The sequence below is a fragment of the Juglans regia genome, unplaced genomic scaffold (assembly GCF_001411555.2).
Source record: "Juglans regia cultivar Chandler unplaced genomic scaffold, Walnut 2.0 Scaffold_94, whole genome shotgun sequence".
Lineage (NCBI taxonomy): Eukaryota > Viridiplantae > Streptophyta > Magnoliopsida > Fagales > Juglandaceae > Juglans > Juglans regia.
In genome coordinates, this window is record NW_023364404.1 from 33,847 (window position 1) to 59,198 (window position 25,352).

At 35.8% G+C, this 25,352-nt stretch overlaps 3 protein-coding genes across 4 annotated transcripts; all 3 read right to left on the bottom strand.

Annotated features, from left to right (window-relative positions):
- Positions 1 to 1,175: 1,175 nt before the first annotated feature.
- LOC108979833 lies at positions 1,176 to 2,003 on the bottom strand. Its single transcript, XM_018950601.2, has one exon. It carries the CDS (start codon positions 2,001 to 2,003, stop codon positions 1,176 to 1,178), a length of 828 nt encoding a protein of 275 aa, XP_018806146.2.
- A 5,633-nt stretch (positions 2,004 to 7,636) lies between these two features.
- On the bottom strand, positions 7,637 to 11,904 carry LOC108979830 (receptor-like protein EIX2). 2 transcript variants are annotated; one of them, XM_018950598.2, is made up of 2 exons: positions 8,918 to 11,904; positions 7,637 to 7,836 (listed from the first exon to the last, which is right to left on the bottom strand). In XM_018950598.2, the coding sequence occupies exons 1-2, from the start codon at positions 11,853 to 11,855 to the stop codon at positions 7,823 to 7,825; spliced, it is 2,952 nt and encodes a 983-aa protein (XP_018806143.1). In that variant the 5' UTR covers positions 11,856 to 11,904; the 3' UTR covers positions 7,637 to 7,822. The 2 variants fall into 2 exon arrangements, with proteins under 2 accessions (XP_018806143.1, XP_018806144.1); XM_018950599.2 differs by having other exon boundaries at positions 7,637 to 7,830; positions 8,915 to 11,904.
- A 6,729-nt stretch (positions 11,905 to 18,633) lies between these two features.
- Positions 18,634 to 19,951, bottom strand: LOC108990421. The gene is made up of 5 exons (XM_035687258.1): positions 19,886 to 19,951; positions 19,587 to 19,796; positions 19,389 to 19,481; positions 19,175 to 19,270; positions 18,634 to 19,032 (listed from the first exon to the last, which is right to left on the bottom strand). Exons 1-5 carry the CDS (start codon positions 19,949 to 19,951, stop codon positions 18,634 to 18,636), a joined length of 864 nt encoding a protein of 287 aa, XP_035543151.1.
- Between the last annotated feature and the right edge of the window lie 5,401 nt (positions 19,952 to 25,352).

The window sequence follows — 25,352 nt, forward strand, 5'->3', positions numbered from 1 at the left end:
CTCATATCTGAACAGCCTCTTCCTCTTCCTTTCACTAGAAAAAGTCTGGTTCACATAAAGTAAGATGGGTCTATGGTCAGAGCACCTAGCAGCTAGAACTTCTACCCACCCTTCCTTAAACATCCTTTTCCACCTTATATTAGCTACTGCTCTATCGAGCCTTTCCTTTGTGAAAGTCTCATCCCCATGCTTATTACTCCAAGTATATTTATCACCCTTCCACCCTAAATCAAACAGACCTCCCATCTCCAATGCTTCTCTAAACCTGCCCATTTGTTTCTCTAGTCTTGGATTGCCCCCTTTTTTTTCATCATGTGTTAATATTTCATTGAAATCCCCTACCACACACCATCCTACCTCCTCTAATGGTCTCAATGATGCCAACAACTGCCAAGCTTCTGCCCTTAGTCTAGTTTCAGGCTGCCCATAGAAGCCTGTCAGCAACCACCTCTCATTACTATCTTCATTTTTAATCCAAGCATTAATGTGTCTATTGGAATAGTTCAGAATTTCCACTCTCGTGTACTGGTCCCAAAGTAACATTAATCCCCCTTTCCTACCCTAAGGTTCCACCACAAAACATCCCTCACTCCTCACTCTTCTTTTTATGCTATCACATTTGCCACTCCTCAACTTTGTTTCCATGAGGAATATCACATTTGGCCTCTTATCCTTTACCAGTTGGCAAAGGTCTTGAACTGTCCGAGGGTTGCCAAGCCCTCGGCAGTTCCAACTGAGAGTTTTCATAATGATTGGTGGGGCTGTCCACCAGCCTCCACCAAAAGTTGTGACTCTTCAAGCACCTCACAACTGGTACTTTTTTGCCTCTTCCTCCCCCTTACCTCCTCCTTCCCTACAACAGTTGGACTAAATAATCTCTTTGAAAGGCTGGAGACACTATGAGAAATTGTTTTGTCACCTTGTTCTCTTGCTCTTCTCTTCCAGGCTCCTATGGTTTTTCCTCTCCCCCTCGTCTCCCTTATGCTATTTTCAACTTCCTCTCTCAGAGAACTCCTTTCTTCCCTCCCTTCCTCACTTAATGTTTCCTGACTCTCTATAGTAATATCCTTCACGCCCAAATTACTCTCTTCCCTTTCACTTCCTTTAGTCTCTTGACCTATCTCTCTCCCTTGTTCAAACCCTGAGTCAATCTCTACCCCTCCCTTATCAACAGTCTACTCTTGTGGAACCTCCTTCACCTTCATTATAGCAGCTGATTCCCCTCTCTCTATGCTGACTCCATTTCTAGTTGGACTCCATCTACTCTCTCCTTGTTTTTGGAACTTAGCTCTCACTCCAGCCCTCATCCAAGCACCAAACTGTATTTCCTCCCCATCCTTTCCCCTGCAACCTACCTCATCGTGGATAATGCACCCACATCTGAAGCAGAAATGAGGAAGTTTCTCGTATTTAACAGGTATCCAGAGAACCTGCCCTTTTATAGTAATAGTTCTTCCCCTAGCTAATGGTTTTTTTAAATCTAACTCTGTTAGGATTCTAAGAAACGACCCCCATCCGCTTCCATCAACCAGAGTCTCCACTTCCAGCACTCTACCAATAGTCTCCCCCATCACCACTCCTCTATCCTTATTCATACATGCTAAAGGTAAGTTGTGTAACTGAATCCACATCCTTTCTCTACTGAAATCCATCTTCTGTGGAGGGATAGATCCATTCAGCTGCATTATCACAAACATCTGGTTATCAAATAACCATGGCCTTCCTTGAAGAATACGTAGTTTGTCAGCTTGGTTGGCAAAAGTCATAACAAACATATTTGTTCCAACCTCCTGGAACTGAGCTTTTCTACTAATTCTCCATACTTTTGCCATTGTGTTTTCTATCACCATCCTACTAATGCTTCTCTCCACCCACACTTTCCCTACCAGACTACAGTCTTCCTTGTTTTTCAATTCCTCTGGTATCTCATCGTCTAGATCGATGCATTTGGATTCCTCCTCCGTTAGTTTCATACTTTCCCACCTCTTCTCCAGTTCATTCATGTTTTCCTCAGCCTTCACCACCTTGCTTGCCTCTCTTACTTATCAGAAAACAGAGAAGAACCAGCGTCTCCTCCTCTGACCACCCCTTCCCTGCCACCTTCGGTACTCCCACTCAGCCGTAACGAAACCGTTGTGCACGTCCCTTGCCTCTCTGCCACCTCCAATTCTGTTAGAATATTTTGTGGACCCCACTTCACCTCACTCCCCTTCCCGAGAGAGAAAAAGAGCGAGAGAAGACTTACTGATTTTACTCAGAGTTTGCTCAACCTAGATATGCATTGCATGCCTTGAAAATTAAACACTTTTCCTGATACTTTGTTTTAGATCAAAGTAGTTAATATTGTGCATTCGATCAAATAAATTTCTTAACGACCTGTTAATGCCTGTACGTACATCTATAATAACAAATAGAAAATAAATATAAAAAATATAAATAAATAAAAAATACAAATTTACTTTGATACAGAACATACATCAAGGGTCGAGTTGTTGGAAAATACTTTTTACCTGAAGACTTTTGGGAACCGTTGTTGAATGGCAGAGAGGAATCCAGGTCAACTCGCCGAAAGCACACGTGAAACTTTTTCTAGATCCAGGCCTTGCACGTTTTGATGCCATAGTTACACCAATTAGGCACACGTGTAAATAAGAGTTATTTACCATTTATAAGTTTGATAGCTATTTTTTGCTTGATCCATTATATTCATAAAAATAATAATATTTTTCTGTATAAGTTGATGTGGTAAGCCGTAAGTGTCCATAACAACGGAGTGTTAGGTGAGTTATAAATTAATAGGCATGCAAATAAATTTATTCTAAAAATATTATCAAAACCGAAAGTAGCACGAAGCTGAATTAGAGAAATAACTCTTGAAGTCCTTGGAATATATATATTATTCCTAGCAAGGCATCCTGTAATAAGAATTATTTATCTAGCTTTCCCAAAATGTACTTATGTTTTCATTTTAAATATATAAGACTATTTGGTACAAAATATCTCGAAATTAAATATTGAAATTTACTGAAAATAAAAACTATATACAAATTTTGGTTTTCTTTCAGTTCTAGGCTAGTGAAATGCGCTGTGGGGTTGGGATAGTGAGATGAGATGAGATAGTTTTAGATAAAAGTCAAAAGTTGAATAAAATATTGTTAGAATATTTTTTTAATATTATTATTATTTTGAGATTTGAGAAATATTAATTCTTTATTGTATTTTATGTGAGAATTTGTGAAAGTTATAATATTGAAGTAAGTTAGCTTTTAACTTACTATCAGTTTAATGTGTATGAGTGATAAGTAAAGAAATTACAATTTATGTATGTATGTTATCATATGTGCCATGCCAAGTCATTACATATTTATCTATTACACAGAATTTACTTTGTCAAGAATTATTCATATGTTACACAAGATATCCTGTCACGTATTGCTATACATTGCAAGTATGTCATGTTAAGTTAAGTATATCATCTGTAACATGTATGTCATGTCATGTAAGATTCATTGTTGCAGGTATGTCAAGTTAAATATGTTGTGTGTTACATGTTATATCATGTTATGAAATGTTTCTATCTCAAGTAAGTCATATCTTTTGAGTTACGTTCAAGTTATGTTGTATTACGTTAGGGCTTCTGTTTTTTTATATTCCAGGCACGTTTCGTCTTGAATACAATTTGTGTATTTCGAGAATAGTCATGTCGAGTTATTCATGTCAATCACAACACTAACTGATAGGAAGGGGTAATATTCTAGTGAAATTCTTTTGTTCACATTGGAGTGTCTAAATTGGTGTGAAATTTCTTGAGTTAATGAAATACTGTCAACGGATAACGAGCGGGGCCTAACTAGCTGGCCACTAGAGCGCGCCAGACACTAATGTTGATGGAGCCACATTTCAGTTCTCATGGGGTCCACAGTGAGTGTGGCACACAAGGTATGGGGTCCACAATAAGTGTGACACATACAACGCATTCACAGCTAGTGCAGATACCTGTGTTGTGGTGCAGTAATCGACAAAGACACATGACTCTAGGGGACCCATGTAGCACCCAAGAAGTTGAGTTTAAGCAGTTAAAGAACAAGATTCCAAATTCATGTTAAGTCAAGTTTCAGACCAAGTTCATGTCAAATTAAGTCTTAGTTTAAGTCCAGCTCAATTTAAGCAAGTCAAGTTCAATTCACACTTCAGTTTAAGTTATGTCAGTTATGTTATGTTGTATGTTAAGTAATGCTATGATTACTTATGACTTTGATTATGTATTGTTGCTTTTATTTCCATGCATGCATCATTAACCTGTCTGGAGGTTTTATGCAACTTTCAGATATTTGTAATTAAATTTCACTGTGATAGTCTCAACTACCATTTCTCCCTGGATAGTAGATCTTGTTATAGGACCCGAAGGTGAACTGGGATTCGACCAACTGGACACGATCGACTACGTGATAGTGCGGCGTCAATTCTAATATAGTAGTTAACTTAAATTACTATTTGTACTATGGAGTTGCATCTCCAGTACTCTTTTGATCATAGCCATTTTGGACTAGTGTTATGATCTCAGTTATTTAGTATGTCCTTTTGTATGAAGTATATTTTATGTATTTGAGATCTTTTTAATTTGGTGTATAGTATTGCTAAAGAAAAAGATTTATCCCCTGCGAATATTGCATAATACAAAGTGCATGTTATGAACATTTCATCATATATGCCATGAACGAGAGTAGGTAAACTTGTGTTGTATGTCTTGACGCTACAAATGTTCGTTTGATCCCAAGCGAAATTTAGGGGTGTCACAATAAGGCACATTTTGCATCTCTTCCATCTCTTTCTCACTTGTAGGACTCTACTTTGAACTGAGCTTCAAATGAACTGCAAGTGGAGAACTCAATGGTTTTGCCTTTCCCATGTTGAACTTGTCTAGTACCTTTTTGATATAACTCTCTTACGATAGTCACAACTTTGAAGTCTTTTTGTCACAAGAGATCTTCATATCAAGAATCTATTTTGACCCTCCCAAGTCTTTAATAGCAAAATAATTGCTTAATTCTCTTTTCAATTTGTCAATCTTTTCAGAATCATGACCAATTGTTAACATGTCATCCACATATAACAAGAGAATAATAAGGTCTCTATTAGGAAACTTTTGAACAAACACACAAGGATCAGAAGTAGTATCACACCCGTGCTCAACCATAAAGGAATTAGATTTCTTGTACCACTATCTACGTCCCTGCTTGAGTTCATATAAACTGTTCTTCAGTTGACACACAAGATGCTCATTGCCTTCTACTGTGAACCCCTCAGTTTGCTCGATATATTTCCACCTCCAAGTCGTCATAGACGAAAGCAGTTTTCACATCAAGCTTTTCAATTTCTAAGTTTTTATTGGCAACCAAGTCTAAGACAACTCTGATAGAAGACATTATTATCACGAACGAAAAAATTTCTTCAAAATCAATGTCTTTCTCCTGATTAAACCCCTTCACAACCAAACATGGCTTGCTCCTTGGTTGTGAGCTATTTGGCTCAATCTTCAATTTGAAAACCCATTTATTTTTCAGTGCTCTTTTATCCTTTGATAGTTTTACCACCTTATAGGTATAGTTCTCATGCAAGGACTTTATCTCTTCTCGCATGGCTCTCAACCACTCACTTTTTTTGATCATGTTGCATAATCTCTTGATGGCATTTTGGCTCTTCCTCATTTGAAAGCAAAACATACTCAACAACACAAAATCTGGTGGAAGGCTAACGCTCACTAGTACATCTTCTTAACTATTTTTCTGCAACTGGTTTTGAATGAGGTTGTTTTGCTTATTGTTCTGGTCTCATATCATCAATTTCAAGTTCACCACTTTCAATAGTATCAACATGTTCTTCCAATACATCTCCTCCATACTCATCATGCATCACAAAAGAAGGAAAAAATGAATCCATACCAATAGACTCTTCATTGAAAGACTCAGGCTTTTGACTCTGATTCACATCTTCAATGGTTTAGTCTTCAAAGAAAATAACATCTCCGCTTCTCTGAATTTTCTTCTTAATTGGATCCCACAATCTGTAACCAAATTCTTCATGTGCATAACCTAGGAAGACGCACTGCACGGATTTGTTATCAAGCTTGGACCTCTCATCTTTAGGAAATATCATTCCCTCAAATTTTGAAAAGAAATATCATTCCCTATCCAAACCCTTTCAAGAATGTCACCATCCAAATCAACTAAAGGAGAAAGGTTGACCAAATCAACTGTTGTGCTTATTGCCTCACCCTAAAAGCAATTAGGCAATTTTGCATGAGAGGGTATACACATGATTCCATCATATATTGTCCTGTTCATTCTCTCTACTGCACCATTATGATGTGGAGTCTTAGGAATTGTTTTCTCAAGCCCAATGCCATGACTTCTGCAATACTCTTCAAATGGTCTTATTTACTCACCACCATCTCTAACACATTTTAAATGTTTTCGGAGGAAACAAACTTCAGTGAGCAGACAGAAACATTTACAACAGATATTCAAGAGCCAATAAGGGAGATGGAAGCATCCGGAACAAAAGCATTGGAAGCATGTTTTTTATACAATTTGTGTATTTCGAGAATAGTCATGTCAAGTTAAGTTCATGTTATTAGTTAAGTTGTACTACAGTTAAGGATGATATGCGCTGCTTGATATTGTGGTCAAGGCTTATGCGCTACCGAGTGCTACGTTGAAGGAGTAAAATCTATCGTAGTACAAAAGGGTATCTCAGTTAAATTATACTACGGTCAAGAATGATATGCGCTACTTGGTACTGCGATCAAGGCTATGAGATACCGAATACTATGGTGGAGGAGTAAAATCTGCCGTAGTATAATCATTAAGCTAAGTCTAATAAGTTAAAGAACAAGATTCTAAGTTCATGTCAAGCCAAGTCTCATATCAAGTTCATACTAAGTCAAGTCTCATCAAGTTCAGCTCACGCTTCAGTTTAAGTTATGTCTATTATGTTATGCTGTATGTCAAATTATGTTTTGATTACTTATGATTTTGATTATGCATTCATGTTTTTACTGCCAATTGTGCATCATTAACCTGTGTTGAGATTTTCTGTTAACTTGCTGAGATTTGTAATTAAATCTCACTGTGTTAGTCCAAACTACCATTCCCCCAAAATGGTAGATTTTGTTACAGGACCCGAAGGAGAACCAGGATTCGACCAACTGGGCACTGTCGATTGAGCGACAATGCGGTGCCGTCAATGTTAAATTTTATTTTCCATCAATAATTAAATCACCCATTTTTTTTTAATAATAGAGTGTGCAAGTTGTGCGCTTCCCTTTAAATAAAATGGGCAAAGCTGAGACTCAAAAAAGAAAAAATCTATTTTTTAATATAACGTGCCTCATTTTTTTTCAAATAAAATGTGTCTAACATTAGTCTAGTTAAAATCCAGAAAAAAAATTCAAAAAGATCTTATTACTTAATTTTAGCAGAGCCCTTATGTATTGGATTTACATTTTTGCAAAGAAACGTCGTTATATGTAATGTAATTTGGTCATGTTGGGTCTATTCCCACCCATTTCTGTATAAATTTAAACTCTCAACTCTTTATTTTTCACAAGAGAAAGTACAGAATTAGGCCAATCATTGACTTCACCCCAAATAATATAATAACTAACAATATTTTTTTTTTGGGAATAAAATATTAATGATCTTTTGATACAATATATTGAATTAAAACTAATCCAATAAAGAAAAATAATCACAAGACTTGATGAAGTACTAAAGTAGAAGTACTAGCTAGTTTATTGAAATGATGAAACATCTCTGGCCTGTTAATGGAATATTCCTGGTAATTAAGAAACATCATTAATTAGTATTAGGTTGATAGAAACATCACTAATACTTGTAATTAGAAATTAAACCGAGGGGACAAATAATGGAAAGAGATCAGGACTAAAATAATTATACTCTAATTCTAGAGACAAGTCATGAAATTGTGAATGCAAAACTCAACAAAATAATAGGCAAAAACTAATATTATTCCCATCTAAACTCCAAATTAATATTGTGAATGCAGCTAATGTCAGTAATATTATAGTTTTTGTTGGGAGATGGTAGTAATATTGGAAAGTGGAAATATATTTTATAGAAGTGTGAGAGCTAGGTGTCTTGGCCAGGAGGGTTATGGAGGGAGAAATTATGACCAACCAAATTAGGAAGACACTAAGTGCACTGACATTGGCTTCTTCATGCATCTTCAAAATTTGAAAAAATGTAGATAAAATGATTTACATTGGCTTATTCAAAAAGTAAAAGCTTGAACTATGAGCTACAGTAATTTTAAGTATATATATCTTCAAATTTGAATATACAATATTCATCTTCAAAAAAAAAAAATTTATTATAAAAATTATCCCAATTGCTTTGCTTTTCAGTTTTCATTTTTCACGGTTTTCACTTCCCCTAAACGTCATTTCACTTTCGTTTTTGTGTTTAGTTTTGAAATATGTGAATGAAGAATATTATTATTAATTAACATATAGTTAGTGTAATTACAAAATATAAAAAAAAAATATATTATTATTAAAAAAATATTATATTATTTTGACTAATCGAATATAATGTTGTGGCTAGAGAGATTTTCTATTTATGAAAAATATGTATTTTTTATCAAATTTTGAAGATGGCTTTAATGAAGCCAAAGCTAATGCTTAATTAATAAATGACATTTTTAACATATATTTAAATGCATGGATGCGAATTTAAGATGACTATATATGGTAAATTCGTACGTACTATTACATTTCTATACATATATATATATATATATATATATATTCATATTGTGTGTGGTACTAAAATACTTGAGATAACCTAATGTTTGAACATGATTATATTAATATCATATATAGGGAGAGGACTCTTACCATAAAGTTTCTTGATCCAACTTTGTAACATGCGCATGCATAGAGTTACTGTCATGCAGAGCTTATATATCTTAACATCGCTCGAGCATTGGAAGCGAGACGCATCGATCTTTATGTACTTTAGGTTTAGCAATAAAGTGCAACACACTCCCCAGAACCCTACAATAAATCCGAGGCTTGTAGCAACAAAAAATCCTTGACTTATAAAACCATCTTCATGATCATTTGTCTGAATGTCGTCAGTCTTGTGCGCTCTGGTACTGTTTGTGTAATCTGGATGAAAATCTCCTGGACACTCGTTTGGAAGTGGAGGGCCACATAGTTCAGGTCGATTGCCTATAAAGGCAGAAGCATTGAAGCTCTGGAGTTGAGTCCCTGTTGGAATCCTGCCCGATAAGTTGTTATTGGACAAGTCCAAATAATTAAGAAAACTAATGTCAGAAAGACTCGCTGGGATTTCACCATGAAGCTGGTTTCTAGATAAATCAAGTGATTCCAAATGTTGCAGTAGACCGATCTTTGGAGTTATTAACCCAGTTAAATGGTTCCTCGATAAATTCAAGGCAACCAACTCCATAAGACTAGTAATTCCTTCCGGAACTTCTCCGTGTAATAAATTGTTTGAAAGATCAATAATCTTTGCAAGTAGCAATGAAGTTTGGAACACAGACTCCTTTCCTTTCCATACAAATGATGCATGATCCATGAAATATGTAAGAAACCCGTAGTAATCAATTAGGCCTGAACTCTCTTTCTGAGACATTGCAGTCAAATTGTTGATACACTCAGGAATAGTTCCCTCAATCTTGTTCAAAGAAAGATCCAAGAGTCGAATATTTGATAGATGACATAAGTTTAAAGGAAAACTTCCATAAAATTGATTTGATCGTAGGATAAGAATAACCAAATCGGGTAGGCTATCACCTAGCCACGAAGGTATCTTTCCTGACAAATTATTTTCTCCCACGTGAATGGTCTTCAACTGGCTGCAATTCTGAAGGGACAATGGAAAGTTTCCAACAAATCTATTGTTGCTTAAATGTAAAAATTGAACTGAGACTAAGGAGCCCATCGAGCTAGGTATTTTCCCATAGAAGTTGTTGTTGGCCAAGTCAAGAATAGCCAACTCTTGAAAATACATCCAGCAATCTGGAAGCTCCCCAGACAGGGTATTGTTTGAGAGGATTAAGCTGGTCAATGAAATCACACCTGAATCACATAAGAAGGAAATTGGCCCAGAAAACCTATTGTTCGATAGGTCTAGAAATGTCACATTTGAATTAAAATGTGGTATTGAACCCTCAAAAATGTTGGAGCTGAGATCTATTCTGCCAAAAATACCTTGTCTGGATGATGATAAATCTGGCAATTCCCCATGTAGCTTGTTGTGAGACAAACATAAAGACTCTAGCCCCGGTGTGAAGTCCCAAAACCAAGCTGGGACACTATCAGAAATCTGGGCATGGGATATATCAAGCCTAGATAAATTCTTTTGACTTCGAAGCCATTTTGGGAAAGTTGGTCCCATTGTGCAAGAACTCAAAAGCATAATATCCAGTTGGAAAGGGGGAACCCAATCATAGTTGAAGCTTAAATTCAGAGAATTTGATCCTAGATATAATTTTCGTAATTTGAAGAGATTTGAAAAATGAACCTCAGAGATCACCCCTTCAAGAGAATTGTCAGCAGCGTTCAAGACTTCTAGATTAGATAAGTTACCAATACTCTCAGGCAATGGCCCTGTGAAATTATTCTGTTGTAATCTTAAAGCCTTGAGATTGTACAAGTTTCCAATACTCTTAGGCAATGGCCCCGTGAATTTGTTCTGTTGTAAATTTAAAATCTCAAGATTGGAAAAGTTTCTAATGCTCTCAGGCAATGGCCCTGTGAATGTATTCTCGTCTAATTGCAAAACCTTCAAAGAGCTTCCCATACAACCAGACACATTAATCATAAATCCATTATCAAGGTGTCCACTGAGACTATTATTAGTGAGAGACAATGAGTTTAAGTTGCATAAATTCCAAATCGATTTTGGAATGCCGCCATCAAAGCTATTGCTATCAAGATCTAGACTTCGAAGAGAATCCATGCAGCCAAAGGTGTCTGGAATGGAGCATCGTAACCCAGAATAAGAGAGGTCAAGACCAACAAGGCTTGTGGTGGAGTTGAACAACCAAGGAAATATGGAGCAGTTGAGATAATCATTGAAAGAGAGATCAAGGAATAGAAGTTGCGACGACGAATTAGCATTGGACAGAAAAGGAGGAATCGTTGTGGAGAGACTGCAAGAACTTAGACTCAAGTCTGTCAAAGTAGGGAGCATGCTAACCTTATTTTGCCAATTGAGTACCTGGCTGAGGTTTACAAAGCTCATGTCCAAGTGTCTTAAAGATGAAAGATGAATTAGCCAATCGAGATTATGTAACTCAATCAAATCCATATTCCCGCTTAGATCAAGAGAAATCAAGCCTGAGAGATTTCCTAGTTGTTGTGGAATGGTTCCAGCAATGTAAGTTCTTGAAAGATTGAGATATCGTAATTTAGTGAGCGAACCAACGAAATTTGGAAAGGGTTCCCCAGGAAAATCGTTGAAACTTAAGTCCAGGTAAGTCAAATATTGCAATCCAAGTAATGAAGAGCTTATCTCACCTGCTACATATTTAGGTAGTGGTTCAGCAGACAAATCTGCCCGGAGATCAACCTTGACGACACGACCTGTTTTGTTACTGCAGCGAATTCCGTTCCACTTGCAACAATCTTCGTGACTATCCCAAGAAGACAACATATGGGAATCATCGACAAGGTGTTGTTTGAATTGGAGGAGTGCTTGGCTTTCTTCCTCTTTGCATCGGACATCATAATCAAGCAAATTCAAGCTAAACCCATACGATAAGAGTCCAAGTAGAAGCAAAAATTGGAGGTGACTACCACCCATTATTTTGCACTCTCTTTGAAGCAATCACAAGAGATACAAGTCGAAACACAGAAATATTAATCTTAATGGTATTCTTTCACACACACACACATATTATATATAGACTGGTTTTCAGTGTCTGAATTTTCCCATGATAATGAAACTATGAAAACGCGCGTACGTGTGGAGCCCGAATAGAAAATTATTTTGAAACCGAGAATTAATGCTTCGGTGAGTATGTCCTTCTAATATTATAATTATAATATGGCGTTTGACCCTTCAGGAATATTCTTATATTCTGCTCTCTCTCTCTCTTAAATAGGTTTCAGGATCTTTTAGTAAGTTTTTTTTTTTTTTTTATAATTTTTTTTCTAGTTTGGATGATTTTGTTTTTGTTATTTTGTCGTAGTTCACGACATTACTCCTTCAATTGTGCTTCATGTGCTAATTCCAGGTCATGTGAAAGCTTTGATGCACATCATGTATGGATATGCATATTAAATATTATATAGAGAGTAAATAACTCTTATTATTACAAAATGATTGACAATTTAGAGAACTAGAGAACTAATTGAACATTATTAATTAATTACAGAAATAATTTTGTATTTATTTTTTTATTCCAAATTTCCATTCATGTATTCACATTGGTGCATGTGAATGCATATATGAGTCGTTGATGGATGGGGAAGGATGGGTCTCTCATAATTTACTCGAATTTAATCGGTTTGGCCGAGTCAATCTCAGTGTCACATAAGCAGATAAGCTCAATTATTTTCTTTGAAATAAATATCAGGGCACACATTCAGATTGATCATGTCTACTTCAAACTTTAATATCTAGCTAAACCCTGACACACGCGTCATCCGGTCGGTAGACGGTTAAACTCGAATATAATTTGATTCGTTAAAAAAAAAAAAAAAAACCTCATCCATAAAAGTAGATACACGCTCGATTAGTAAATGATACATACTCGACAAAACTTAACTCGACTTAGTTAATAATCATTAGAACTTGCTCATTTATGCTCAAGCCGACTCGTTAGCTCGACTCAATTAAAAGTCATTCATATATTGATAAATATATACATACATATATGTATTTATACATATATATGTATTAGCTAATAATATAAGTACTATAACAATTCTATAACTAAATATATAATATGTAACCTAATTACTTATATCTATATATTGAATATACTTTATAACTAGATTTTGTAATTTGTACAATAATTAATTGACAAGATTTAATAATTTCATATCACAACAAGAAAACTGGGCAATTGCGGCGCCCAAATTCGCCACATTTGCCCCTCGTAATCGCTACTGTAGATCAGATGTGGCGATTTTCAGATCGCCACACGATCGCCACAATCCTAAAGCCATTTCCGCTCTATAGTGGCGAGTTTTAAAAATCGCCACAACTGTATCATTTGCGGCGATTAATTATCGCCACACATGATATAAAAAATCGCCGGGATAAAAGGTTCCCGGGTTCAATATAATCGCCACTACAGACTTATAGTGACGATATATACCGTCGCTATTACCCAATTAGTCGCCGCAAAATAGTTTGATTAGTAGCGATATCCTAAAGTCGCCGCAATGATCTATTTTTGCGGCGACTTTATTTGGCCGCAAATGTTTACATTTTCGCTGCAAAACGCGACTATCATTTGCTACGAACCTTGTTTTCGTCGATAGAAGTATAATTTCAACGGAGACAAATTCGCCGTTATAGATAAGTGGTCGCCGCAAAAGGATGCTTGTAACGATTTGAAAATTTTGCCGCTATAGATATCGTACCGTATTTCCATCTATTACGGCGATAAGAGTGGCCGCAATAAGACTGTATTTGCAGCGATCTGCGAAATTCGCCACTGATGTGGTCATTCAAACGAGTTTTTTCGGCGCTGAAAGTTCGCCGCAAATGTTCTCTTTTAAATTTTTTTTTTTTCTTCCCTGCTCTTCGCCCAGATTCGTTAAATTGTTCCATTTTATTTTCACACTTTCCAGTTTATGTAATTAACACTATTATTCTTATTATTTCAGGTAAGTGAAACAATTTTAATTAAAATTGATAATATTACTTAAAACATCAATTTTAATTAATATTGTTTGACCAACCTGAAATAATAAGAAAAATAGTGTTGTTAACCACATAAACTGCACTTAATGTTGACTTCTAAAATAATATTGTCATATTAAACCCATGCCTTATGATATTAAATAGTTAGAAACAGGAAACATAAATCAAAATATTGAACTTTCGTTATATATGCCTTGAGAAGATGTAGGAACCTAATTTCCAAATCTTGAGTGCACTATTTCCATCTAAGATAATAAATTAATGCAGATCAATTCATCCATTCAGGTGGGGAATTCACATTAATGTAATTATGGGCTATACACTAGGGTGGACCATTCGGAACCCAAAACATTTGCCTTAACTAGTAAATATTGAGAATACATTGTTCAAATATAGGAACTGTGTTGCTTCTTTATCTTTATAAATTATATCTAGTCGCTGTAAAGTAGCAAAATGGGACTTGGGCATGAGGGGTGGGCAGAATCATGGCTTACAAGATTGCATCAATGCCCTTATACTTGGCCGCCACAAGCTGAAATATTTTCATCTCAACAAACACCAATCTGACAAGTGCAAATAAAATGCATCAATTCACACCATTATAACAGTTATATATAAAGGACTAGTTATAAATAACAAAACATTCTCTATTTGTTTAAACCAACATAATCAGCTCTTGAAAGCATGTCACTAAGCAAATGAACAACAGATTTTTTTCAACACTTCCAATATCCAACACCCATAGAATGGACATGCTTTCAAGATTCAAAGGATAAGTTGAAATATTGGAAGTGTTGGATGCTGTAATATTTTCATCTCAACAAACACCTAATCTTATGAACATGATGGGTCCTAAAGGTAAAGGCAATTGATGGTTATGGAGGCCTGGACATATTTAAGTTGTATGCTGTATGCATCCAATGCAGCAGGCATAAGCTAAAGCTAGTTTCACTACATAGCCATTTTTTTTTTTTTTCCAAAACAGGATGTATGTTTCAGCACACCTACACACGCGGATTAATAATGCTCTTGAAACTTGGAGCCGAGACCCACTTAATGATGAGGAAACTCAGAACAGACATATAAATCAGACTTCCGTTGAACAATCGAATATATAGATAATGTACTTCATATTATTAGACATAAACTTACATACCATAACTTGTATTGCAGCAAAAATGGCGATGGTCTTGTATCTCCCTAGGAAAGCCTCTCACAAGTTTCAATAACTGCAATTAAAAACAGTAAAATGGACAAATTAACATACATGCAAACTTGACAAAGATCTTGGCAGAGTAAGACTGATCATGCTGGACCTGGTTAAATATTATCTTGACTCATCTGAGTATGAATTGCCCCTTTTTCTGATTAGAGTTCTCTTAATTCGTTTAGGACTTTCTTTATATTTAATTAACAAGTGCTGGTCATGCGGATGATGCAGATAGAAACCATCAGTTTGAATATATATATATAGCCATCACAACTTGTTTCCTGTTTTCCATTTAACTTCTTCTTTTGTATTCCTAGATGTTTCATTTATCTATAATCATTTCACATTTTTTTATAGAAGGATGCCATAGATACCATTGTCTCTCTTTTATTACATCCAAGTTCGGTGCCCCCATGTTAAATTATTTTTTCACATAGTTATTTTGGCATTGAAATTGTAAGCTGGCTTAATGTAGTTTAAAGGGGAGGTGATGATGTATCTCAGTTTTTTTGGTTGTGTGCATTGTGTTGTAGATGGTTTTGTTTCTCTGCCATTGGGCAGATTTTCTTCCATAAATTTTTTATAGGGTGTTTAGGAGACTACTTTGGTGGCTGAGATATCTCTCTCCACCCAGATTTTCATTTCATGACAGGAACAAAATTTAATTTCCAGAAATGCAAAGAAGATGTGATCAATGAGGTAAGAAACCGAACAAGCATCAATATAATGGCATATTAACCTTCCGGTGCCTTCAGCTTTACACGCCACTGCATCTATCATCAAAATGCAGCATATAATCTAGGGTCTAAAATCTCTTCCATGTTACACAGATCAAGCCAAGAGGAAACATCTTGTATATATATATATATATGTGAAGTTTAAATTATGATACCAAGAAAAAACTGATGGCAAACTAGCCAGAATTTGCACATCTTCTACTATGTGCGTGCTGGTCTACATGCAACATACAGGGTAAGTAGTCAATTATAATTTTGACTTGGTTCCAATTGCAGCCAGAACTGGGGTTAGAATGCAATTTGAAGCACCAGTCCCAGTTTAGCACCACCGATCAGACCCTTTAGGGAAATTATGGCCTCATAATAGTCAGTGTACAGGATTTGTGTGACTGGCTAGTGAGATGTAATTCTTCATAGAATTATGAAAGAAAGGAAAAAAGAAATGGAAGGCTTAGTTGATTTTGCTCTTGTTTTCAGCTACTAGGCATGCCGAATGTCTTTTGTTATTCTCATGAAATCTGTTGTTGTAGCTGCTTGCCAAATCTTGTGAGTTACCAAGTTCTTGTGGAGAGCATGGATAGTCAGCATGCACACATTGGTCTTTATGCAAGCCGAGATGTGCGTGGTGGTCTACATGCAACATACAGGGTAAAACTTTCACAAAGGAATTGCTTAGGCAGCATCTAAATGTAATGACATATATGATTGATATACACATGCAGTTTTTACATCAGGGATGTAAAAACTGCATTTTCTGTTGATTGGGAAGTCATGGAAGCAAGCAGGATGTTACATGAGAGCTCCTACTTCTGTTTATAACTATGGCAGCCATTTTCTTAACTGATTGTGGTAAGGCTCTTGTGTTTGAAGATTTTTTGTACATGTATTACTTAAGAGTTCCATCAATTTATAGAACTAATGCCACTGGCAAACTACTTTAGACTGATATATCAACATGCCAAAGTACTATTATTTTAGTTTCTTAAGCAATGTTAGTATTTCCATCTCAGATTTCCAAAGTTTCTGATGAAATGATGCTTAAAATGCTCTGCAATAGCCAAGACAGATTTATGGCTTTACCAAGACAATGTAAGTTTCGGTTTCTTATGATGCTTAAAATGCTCTGCAATAGCCAAGATAGATATTACAAACCAAGATAATGTATCATTACTGTTGTGTGGTAAGAAAATATCTGAATTGACAAGCATCTGATCTATGCAGTTTTAAGCAGCAGCAACAAGATCAGTGCAACAACTCACTTGTCCTAATTATTCCAGAAGTTCAGTCCTCAAAACTACAAATCAATTAGCATGTGTATAATTGAAACTCAGAGCATCCTAGTAAATCTGATTATTTTAAAACACTAGGTAGACCTCTTTTTAAACTATAATGTTGTTTAAAGCTATGGTAGGTTCCAATTATCCTTTTCTCATATAACATGTAAGTAAATGAAGCCAAATCTGAAAACCCCACCCATCAATATTGAACAACCCATTCTAGCTAAACAATCATCCATGGGTGCTCTGACAAGTGTGTGCCCAATCATAATGTTTATTGATTGGGCACATCATGTACCAACACAACAAAGTGCAAATGGCACTCCAACCTAAGAGTATTTAAATTCATCTATATTCAGTGCCCAATTATTCAAATAACTCACCTGCTAACTAACCATAAGGAGAGTAGCAAGTTCAGCAATTTGGTTGAACCAATTTCAGTGGTTTTGGATGCCAAGTATATATCCAAGCAACAATTTCCTACGAGAAGGGGAAATTGGCATGAATATATTTTAATAATGGGAAAGACTACCAATGAATCTCATAAAGACTAACCATTACCTCAAATTTCATTATTACTACATAAATATTTCTCACTCAGTTAAAGAACAAAAATATATGTATTGAAGGTTACATGTTCAAAAATATATGGTTCTTATTTATTTCATAGTCCTAGCCATTTTTCTACCGTAAATTGCATGTCAAAAACAAAAGAATCACCTAAGAACCATATAGGGAACTATCAACAAACTGGGTTAGGAAGACTTTGATAGAACAATGATAATTTCCTGACTCTTCCTAGGTATTTTGTATTCTGCTTGTATAGATACTCTCTACATGTACATTAATCATGGAATGAAGGGACCGAGTTTGATGGATGTACCTGACTTGTGCACAGCAGTAAAAATCTTATCCGTTTCACCTGATGGCTATTAGCCAAGAGGAATGTTAACCTTCTTGACCAGAAATGGGTAGATGCCTCTTCAATGTATCCATTCTACCAACATAAGACTTCCTTATTTGGAGCGGTGTATCTGCAAAAGAGTACACATAAGGTTGTAAACACACCTGAACATGCATCCATATAATCAATGGAAAACATTGAAAAAAAAAATGCTACATCTCTTTCACTATTCGGGAAACCTGCAAAGAATATTCTTTCACCGTGCTGCAATTCTTCCATGGCCACAACATCCTGATCCTTAGCCAACACCCTCTAGCTAATTGGAACAACCCATTGAATATCTACCCAAACATCCACACAGTAAATTGACCAAAAAATTCCCTCAACTACCCAATGAGGGAATTAATGCAAAAGTAGACAACCGTCCTCTTCACTATATACAACAAAATATGTGGACTTCTGAAAATATATATATATATATATGGTTTATATATATATATTGGCCACCCACTATCCCCCACCACCAAAAAGTTTCCAAAATACACAAAAAGCCCTTCCCATGCGTTTTGAAGGTAGCTCACTGAGTCTCTCCACGAGAGTGGAGAGACTCAGTGTTATACGGGAAATTTTGCATGAATTCCCTCAACATCTTATCCGTTTCATATTGCCTTTCATGAAGTGCGCGCACTTCATCCCTCATTTCGTCAAGTTGCGTCTTGTAGTTCAAGGCATCTTTCTTGTAGTTCTCGGCATCTTTCTTGTAGGTGTCGGCATCTTTCTTGTGTTGTTCAATTAAGGCGCGGTACTCTTTTTCTCTTTCACGGTCACGTTGTCGTGTCGACTCCGGGATGACCATCTCCCCTAACCCCCGGGCATATCCTGGTCTATGCCCAAGTACCTCCCTAAACACACTCGCTGCTGCGTCCTCGGTACGTCGTTCAGGCTCTAGATCATCCAGCTTGTCAACCATCTTTTTCTGCCATAATATAACAATTTCCAGGAACATTGTTAAGTCCTTTAATGCCTCATTAATTTTTCACTTTCAAATATAACCTAATTGAACCTTAACGGTAAATTAAGGTAGGAAATATTCTAACATAAAAGCCTATCGTACTCACATAGTTGTCTTCGGTGGCTGAGGTGACAAATTTACCGTTCTTCTTCGACCAATGAGTCTCCTTATAAAACTCCACCAAAGTCGCATTCGTCGCCCGCTACAAGTGTGGAATTCGTATAGTTAGCTATGATCAATTGGAAACATGAGTAAAAGGAACTCAGCTCGTAGTGACCATATAGATTACGACATAAATCATTAAATGACTCTGAGTCTACCTTCTCCTCCAGTATCCTAACAAAGGATTTGCGGCCTGCTGTGTGGTTATTAGTTTGCTTCTTTCTATTTTCCTGATTTTGTCTTGAGATTTTCTATCATTAAAACCCAATGTTAGCCAACACAAAATGGAATATAAGATGTGTTAATCTTTCCTTATTGTTGATATATATTTTGTGTATTGCATATACAATATATACCTTGAAGTCTTCGCTTCCCCACCTCGCACACAGCTTATCCCAAATGATCGGGTCGACCATGCCACCCCCAGAAGCCAATGCTTCTTCGTGAGTTTTGTATGATAAATATTTGCGGTGTAGTTCGTGATGGAATGCATTGAACCGCTTACGTAGATGTTTTGTGACCGTCAATCTATGATTTACCAACTCCCAATCCAACACGAAGTCACCCTACAAGAATGAACACAATGTTAACTGAAGCCCGCATTTAATTCTACCCCCACTTCCGTAGTTGAGAATTGAAAAAACAACTGTCTTACCCGAACACGTTCAATCAACTCGTCCTTTTGCGCCTGCGGCACGTCGGTCCACCTACCATAACTCATGTCACAATGTTGTTTAACTATTTGCGTTACCCGTGTCGTGAACATGGATGCGTTCTCACAACACGGTGCCGACTCGCCGTCATTAATCTTCAGAGGCACTTTTCCATACTTTCTCAACTTCTCGAACTCAGTGCACTTAGCAGGCCCACGCCTACGTTTGGGCTGTTCCTGGGTAGCTGTAGGCACTGTGGGGGCGACTGTATCTGTATTTCAAGAAAACAAAATTTAGCCTATTTTTTAAGGTCTTCATTACTCTTTGGTGTTTACAAATATATGGTTCAAACAACAATAATTAATGAACTAGCTAGGGCAAAAGACGACCATACCGATATCTTCTCTGTTCGGTTCAGGTTCTCTCACGGGTGAGGATTTTCTATTGGCATGGGGTGGGGGCTGAGGAATCGGACATGGAGGCTCCCATGGCCGACTAGGAGGCTGCGTTGAGTCATCTGAGCCAGAGTGATCCGCATCTGAACTTGAACTATGGTAGGAATTGATACTAACTCCTCGGGGTCGATTGGCTCTGGTTAAGTATGGGACAAATCGTTTGGCCCGAATACCTCGTCCAACACCTTTTCCTCGGATGCTCTCTCCCCTTGCATCACCTACAAGTGCATCACATTTCATTAGCGCAGAATGTGTTGCCAAAAATTAAGGATGCAATGAAATTGAAAATAAACTAGCTATTGGGCAAAGTACGTTCACTCGAAATATCTACCTTGAACATTGAAACTCCTCATTTCCACCAGAATGAATATGGGAAAGGCCAATGCTTTTTCAATACCCGATTCTGGCCATAGAATGAAGAGAAAAATAGTCATGATAATTTGACAAATCAAGTAGGAAAGGACATCACATGTAATAATACATAAGGCAAAGCGATTAAGGATGCATAAGAAATAGACCGAACATATACAACAATCTCTACCTTGATCGTGAAGCTCGATGTGAGTGACTCCGCAGTGCTCAGGGATGGGCTCTCGTCGTTCACGTGTCACTTTGGCCTTTATTGAATGTGACAAAGATAAATTCAGGGAAAAGGGAGAGAACAAAAATCAGTTAATATATGATTGTTATCGCAGCAGCATTTTATGTATGGTTCTGACATGATGTTCTAGATATATATGTGGTCCCTTTTAATTGGGAAAAGGGAAATAAAAAAAAGAAAATGTAATTCTGATGTTTTGAAAGGGACAAGACATATAAATATCATGAGTAATATCATTATATTTTAATTCATTTGCACTATATTATTATTATTATCCTGCAAAAATCAGAGAGCAAGACATATAAATATTACTCATGATCATAATGTCGGGCCACGAACGATATATAATGATCCCATGCACACCCCCTACGTTACGTAATGGAAGATTATCATTTGATGATAATAATGATGCATGATATACTATCCTTTGGAAGATCTGAGACATATATATATCTATATATATATATATATAGATGATTGGATATCGGATCTTTTATGGGGTTCAGATAATGAGTAAAATTACATCCAAGTTCAAAGGAAAGTTTGATTTCTCAAACTGATGAAGATAATCAAAATGAAGCTAGTTAATCACCCAGAAACTAGGTAGATATCAAACTAGTTAGGACCTGACACTAAAATCTTAACGTATATAACGCATAGGTAACAATTATATCTAACTATATATACCTGTAAAAATTTGGTTTTGGATCATGATTTGAACTCCTACAGGCCGGCCTCACACTATATACAGTGGAAGTGCTATATGACTGTATTTGCAATATATAGATCATCTTCATAGCTAGTGAATATTTATATATATATATATAAATATATATATATTTAACTACGGATGATTTGATGCTTACTAGACATTTCTGATTTGATATCAGAAATTTTACTCATTATATGCCTAGCTAGATCAGCACGTACCACATACACTCATGTCATGTATATATATAAATATATATATATATATAGCCATCTTAGGCAGATCACGATAGGATTTGAAGATAATTGATGCATATATGCTGCAGTTTTATGCCAGCATTTTCACCACTAATGTTCAAATATGGGCCAAAGTTAAGAGTTCCGTCAAGCTGCCAATATTCTGAAAAGCTAGCTGTAAATAGTGCTATGATTTGTTCTTTATATTATATATCTTGTTCTAATTTGGGTCGGAGCACAGTATAGACACTAAAAGTACTACTAAATAATCAGCTCGTATAATATTCTTATTGTCCTCCAATTCATTACCTCAAAACCCCCACAATGCATAATGATCAATAATTGTGTGTTCAGCACATTTGTGATACTAGGTCAAACAATATTCTACTAAAATAATAATATTCTGTGAATACTGAACATTCACAAAGTTAGGACCTTTACCATAAAGGCAAAGTACTATAAATTGAATGGAAATAATTAATCCAATAAGCCCTGCTATGGATAACAAGAAAAACTTTAATAAAAAGGGTGAATTGCATATATATATATATATATGCAATTCCCAAGATCCTATCTGGCCTGCATGTGAAAGAGATCATCAGATGGATGTTTGTCGTCAATTATTATGAGTACTGGCCGGGGAGGATTTTAGGGTTTTGAAATACGATATATATATATATATATATATATTCTGTAGTTATATATATATATATGTATATATAACTAGTGCTGGTCTACGTGTGAGTGCTATTATTCGCATGTGCACACCCATACGTGCAAGCTTCCATTGATGTGCAGGTTCATTTCATGGAGAGATGATCATCATCACTAGAGAGAGAGAAATTAATTATATGTTAGTGTGATTGTTTCCATCAAGGGGGTGCACAATGGAATATTGGCAGAGTTGTTGTGCCATTAATGGAGCCATGCCAAAGTAGTGATAGTGCAGTAGGAATGAAGTCGACCTATTATATATTGATCCATAAATTGAAGCAACATCGTGAGAATTATTAATACTATACAACAAGACGCCTTAACACATTAAAACAGTAAAAAGTAAGTTTAGACACCTGATCCGATATCTTGATGATTTCTGATTTCAAAGTCATAGATAAAGTGTCATAAATAATAGTCTAAAAATATCACAATTTGAAGCAATAAGAGAGAGAGAGAGAGAGAGAGAGAGAGGCCAATGCAGGCGAACGCATTATATATGCTGAATTCCATGCAGCAATCATGGCCTTTCAATCAATTTATGTGGATAGCCATATCTCATGATGATAGAGTTAGGCATCGGATATTTGGTGGGTTCCACTTTGTCTTACAACCACATATGTCACTTATCGACTTAATTATATATAATTAATTTGTTTCAAAACTTTCTTTAACATATTAAGATGAAGCTTTACAGCAAATGATCATGATAACATTTTTCTAAGCATTAATAACAACTTGAGCAAATTAAAGAATTAGGGAAATTTGGAAAGAAATGCTAGCAGGACCAACCATAAAGACAATTTATAACCCACTTTTCCCAGCTGATTTATGGCTTTCAAGTACTATCATAATTATCCCCCTATATCAGAACATTTCATTATATATATAGAGTAGAGAGAGAGAGAGAGAGAGAGAGAGAGAGAGAGAGAGAGAGAGAGAGGGGCTGATCATTATGAACTGGTTTATTAAACACGCAGCAGCTTGTTTTATTAACTCATGGTAAACAACCTCCATGTTTACCATGATGCTTCTTCTTCCAAGACTTTTTAACTCTCCCCTAGATGTTGATGACATGGGGAGGCTAGAACTAGTCCACTTATAGAATCTCTATAAGTATTCCTAAAGGATTTTCTGCCAATATAAACCCAATGCAGAAGTGGAGTCTGAAAAAGATAACAATAATAGCTGAAAAATAATAACATTATTATTACATAGGTGATCATCAGTACAAATTATTATATCCTTGGAAGCATATAATAATTATATCATGCACGCATTCCTTAATTGCATGGATGCAGATAGAACAGATTAAAGAGTAGTACTAGTACCTCTGCCCATTAATATTACTGGAATATATAGACAGATATATGCATGATGATGATGAGTAAGATGCATGAGCAAATTAATTAAAAGCCAATATATGGAAGGAAGCTGGAAGCATATATATATATATATATATATATATAAGGCAGATAGCGTAGGCAGGGGTGGTGTATTGGTTGAAATAAGCCGTTTAAATGTAACGGCTAGATAGGTGGTGGGCTCTCACATATGATCTCACGTACGTTTAAATTCCAACCAGCCAGAAGGTTACGTGTCATTCCTCGTATATCTAGCGCAAGTGTAAGTTATAATATTATAACTTATATTCCTCGTGTAGGTTTTTTTTTCCTTTTGTCACCAGGTGTAATAAAAACCTTGAGGTTTTTTTTTTTTTTTTTTCTAAACAAAACCTTGAGCTCTTATAATCAATCAAAACTTACATGGTTTTTTTCTATACCTAGAAACATACTACAAAATTCTTCCTGGAATACACAGGAATTTTGTTTACGAGCATGTTTTTTAACTACCTTGAAAATTACAAACCAATCATACAATTCTAATGTATCATTTTTTTTTTGTTTGGGTTATTTTACAAAAACTTCTCTCACTCCTTTGACGATTTTTAAAAGACAGAACTAGATGAGAAAGTAAAACCAATTCAGTCATATTGTTTGGTGAAGTCCAATTAATTTTTACTTAATAAGAAGCATGTCTCTATTTTTAATAAAATGCTTGAGTCCTAATGAAAACATAAAAAACTAAAACCCTAAAAAAATGAACCAAAAAAAATATAAAACCCAATATCATACAAACCGAATGAGAATCATGTCTCTATTTTTAATAAAACCTTGAGTTTTAATTGAAAAAAAAAACTTACAAAAGCCTAAAAAAATCAACCCAAAAAATATAAAACCCAATACCATACAAACAGAACCAAATATATAATACAAAGATACTAACTATTTAAAAAACAGAAGAACATCTACTAACCTATTCTTTGTAATTAGTTTGTAATTAGTTTGTAATTAGTTTGTTGATTTGGTACACCCAAGATAATCTTAGCTATCTCCTTCTGCAATGTTTATCCTTTTCTCTTCTTTTTTTCACCCTAAAATCCTAAAGCCAAGTGTTGCTAAATGACTTTGCCTCATCCATTCTACTTATATTAAATTCCAGATACAACTTGATGATTAGGTACTCTGTGTGTGTGTGCAGGCATAAGATGTTAATGCTGCTTTAATAACTACAAAAACAAGTCACATTGGGTTTATTTTGTTCTGCCCCTAACCCAGGCACTCCGAATGAAGTTCTGCACAATCGAAAAAACTAAAAGACTTGCTCTTGCAGTGATTGTCAAATGTGTGTGCAAAAGGAAAACCTAAGCATAAATATTATAGCAAAACAACCCCATTTCTAATTTACCCGCAC

What these genes read in the sequence shown, in the direction of transcription:
- LOC108979833 (XM_018950601.2), bottom strand. Translation starts at nt 2,003, where the DNA reads ATGAATGAACTGGAGAAGAGGTGGGAAAGTATGAAACTAACGGAGGAG.
- LOC108979830 (XM_018950598.2), bottom strand. Translation starts at nt 11,855, where the DNA reads ATGGGTGGTAGTCACCTCCAATTTTTGCTTCTACTTGGACTCTTATCG.
- LOC108990421 (XM_035687258.1), bottom strand. Translation starts at nt 19,951, where the DNA reads ATGAGTTATGGTAGGTGGACCGACGTGCCGCAGGCGCAAAAGGACGAG. An exon ending in AGTTGATTGAACGTGTTCGG is followed by an intron (nt 19,797 to 19,885) that starts GTAAGACAGTTG and finishes TCATTCTTGTAG; the next exon opens with GGTGACTTCGTGTTGGATTG. An exon ending in CAGCCACCGAAGACAACTAT is followed by an intron (nt 19,033 to 19,174) that starts GTGAGTACGATA and finishes ATATTATGGCAG; the next exon opens with AAAAAGATGGTTGACAAGCT.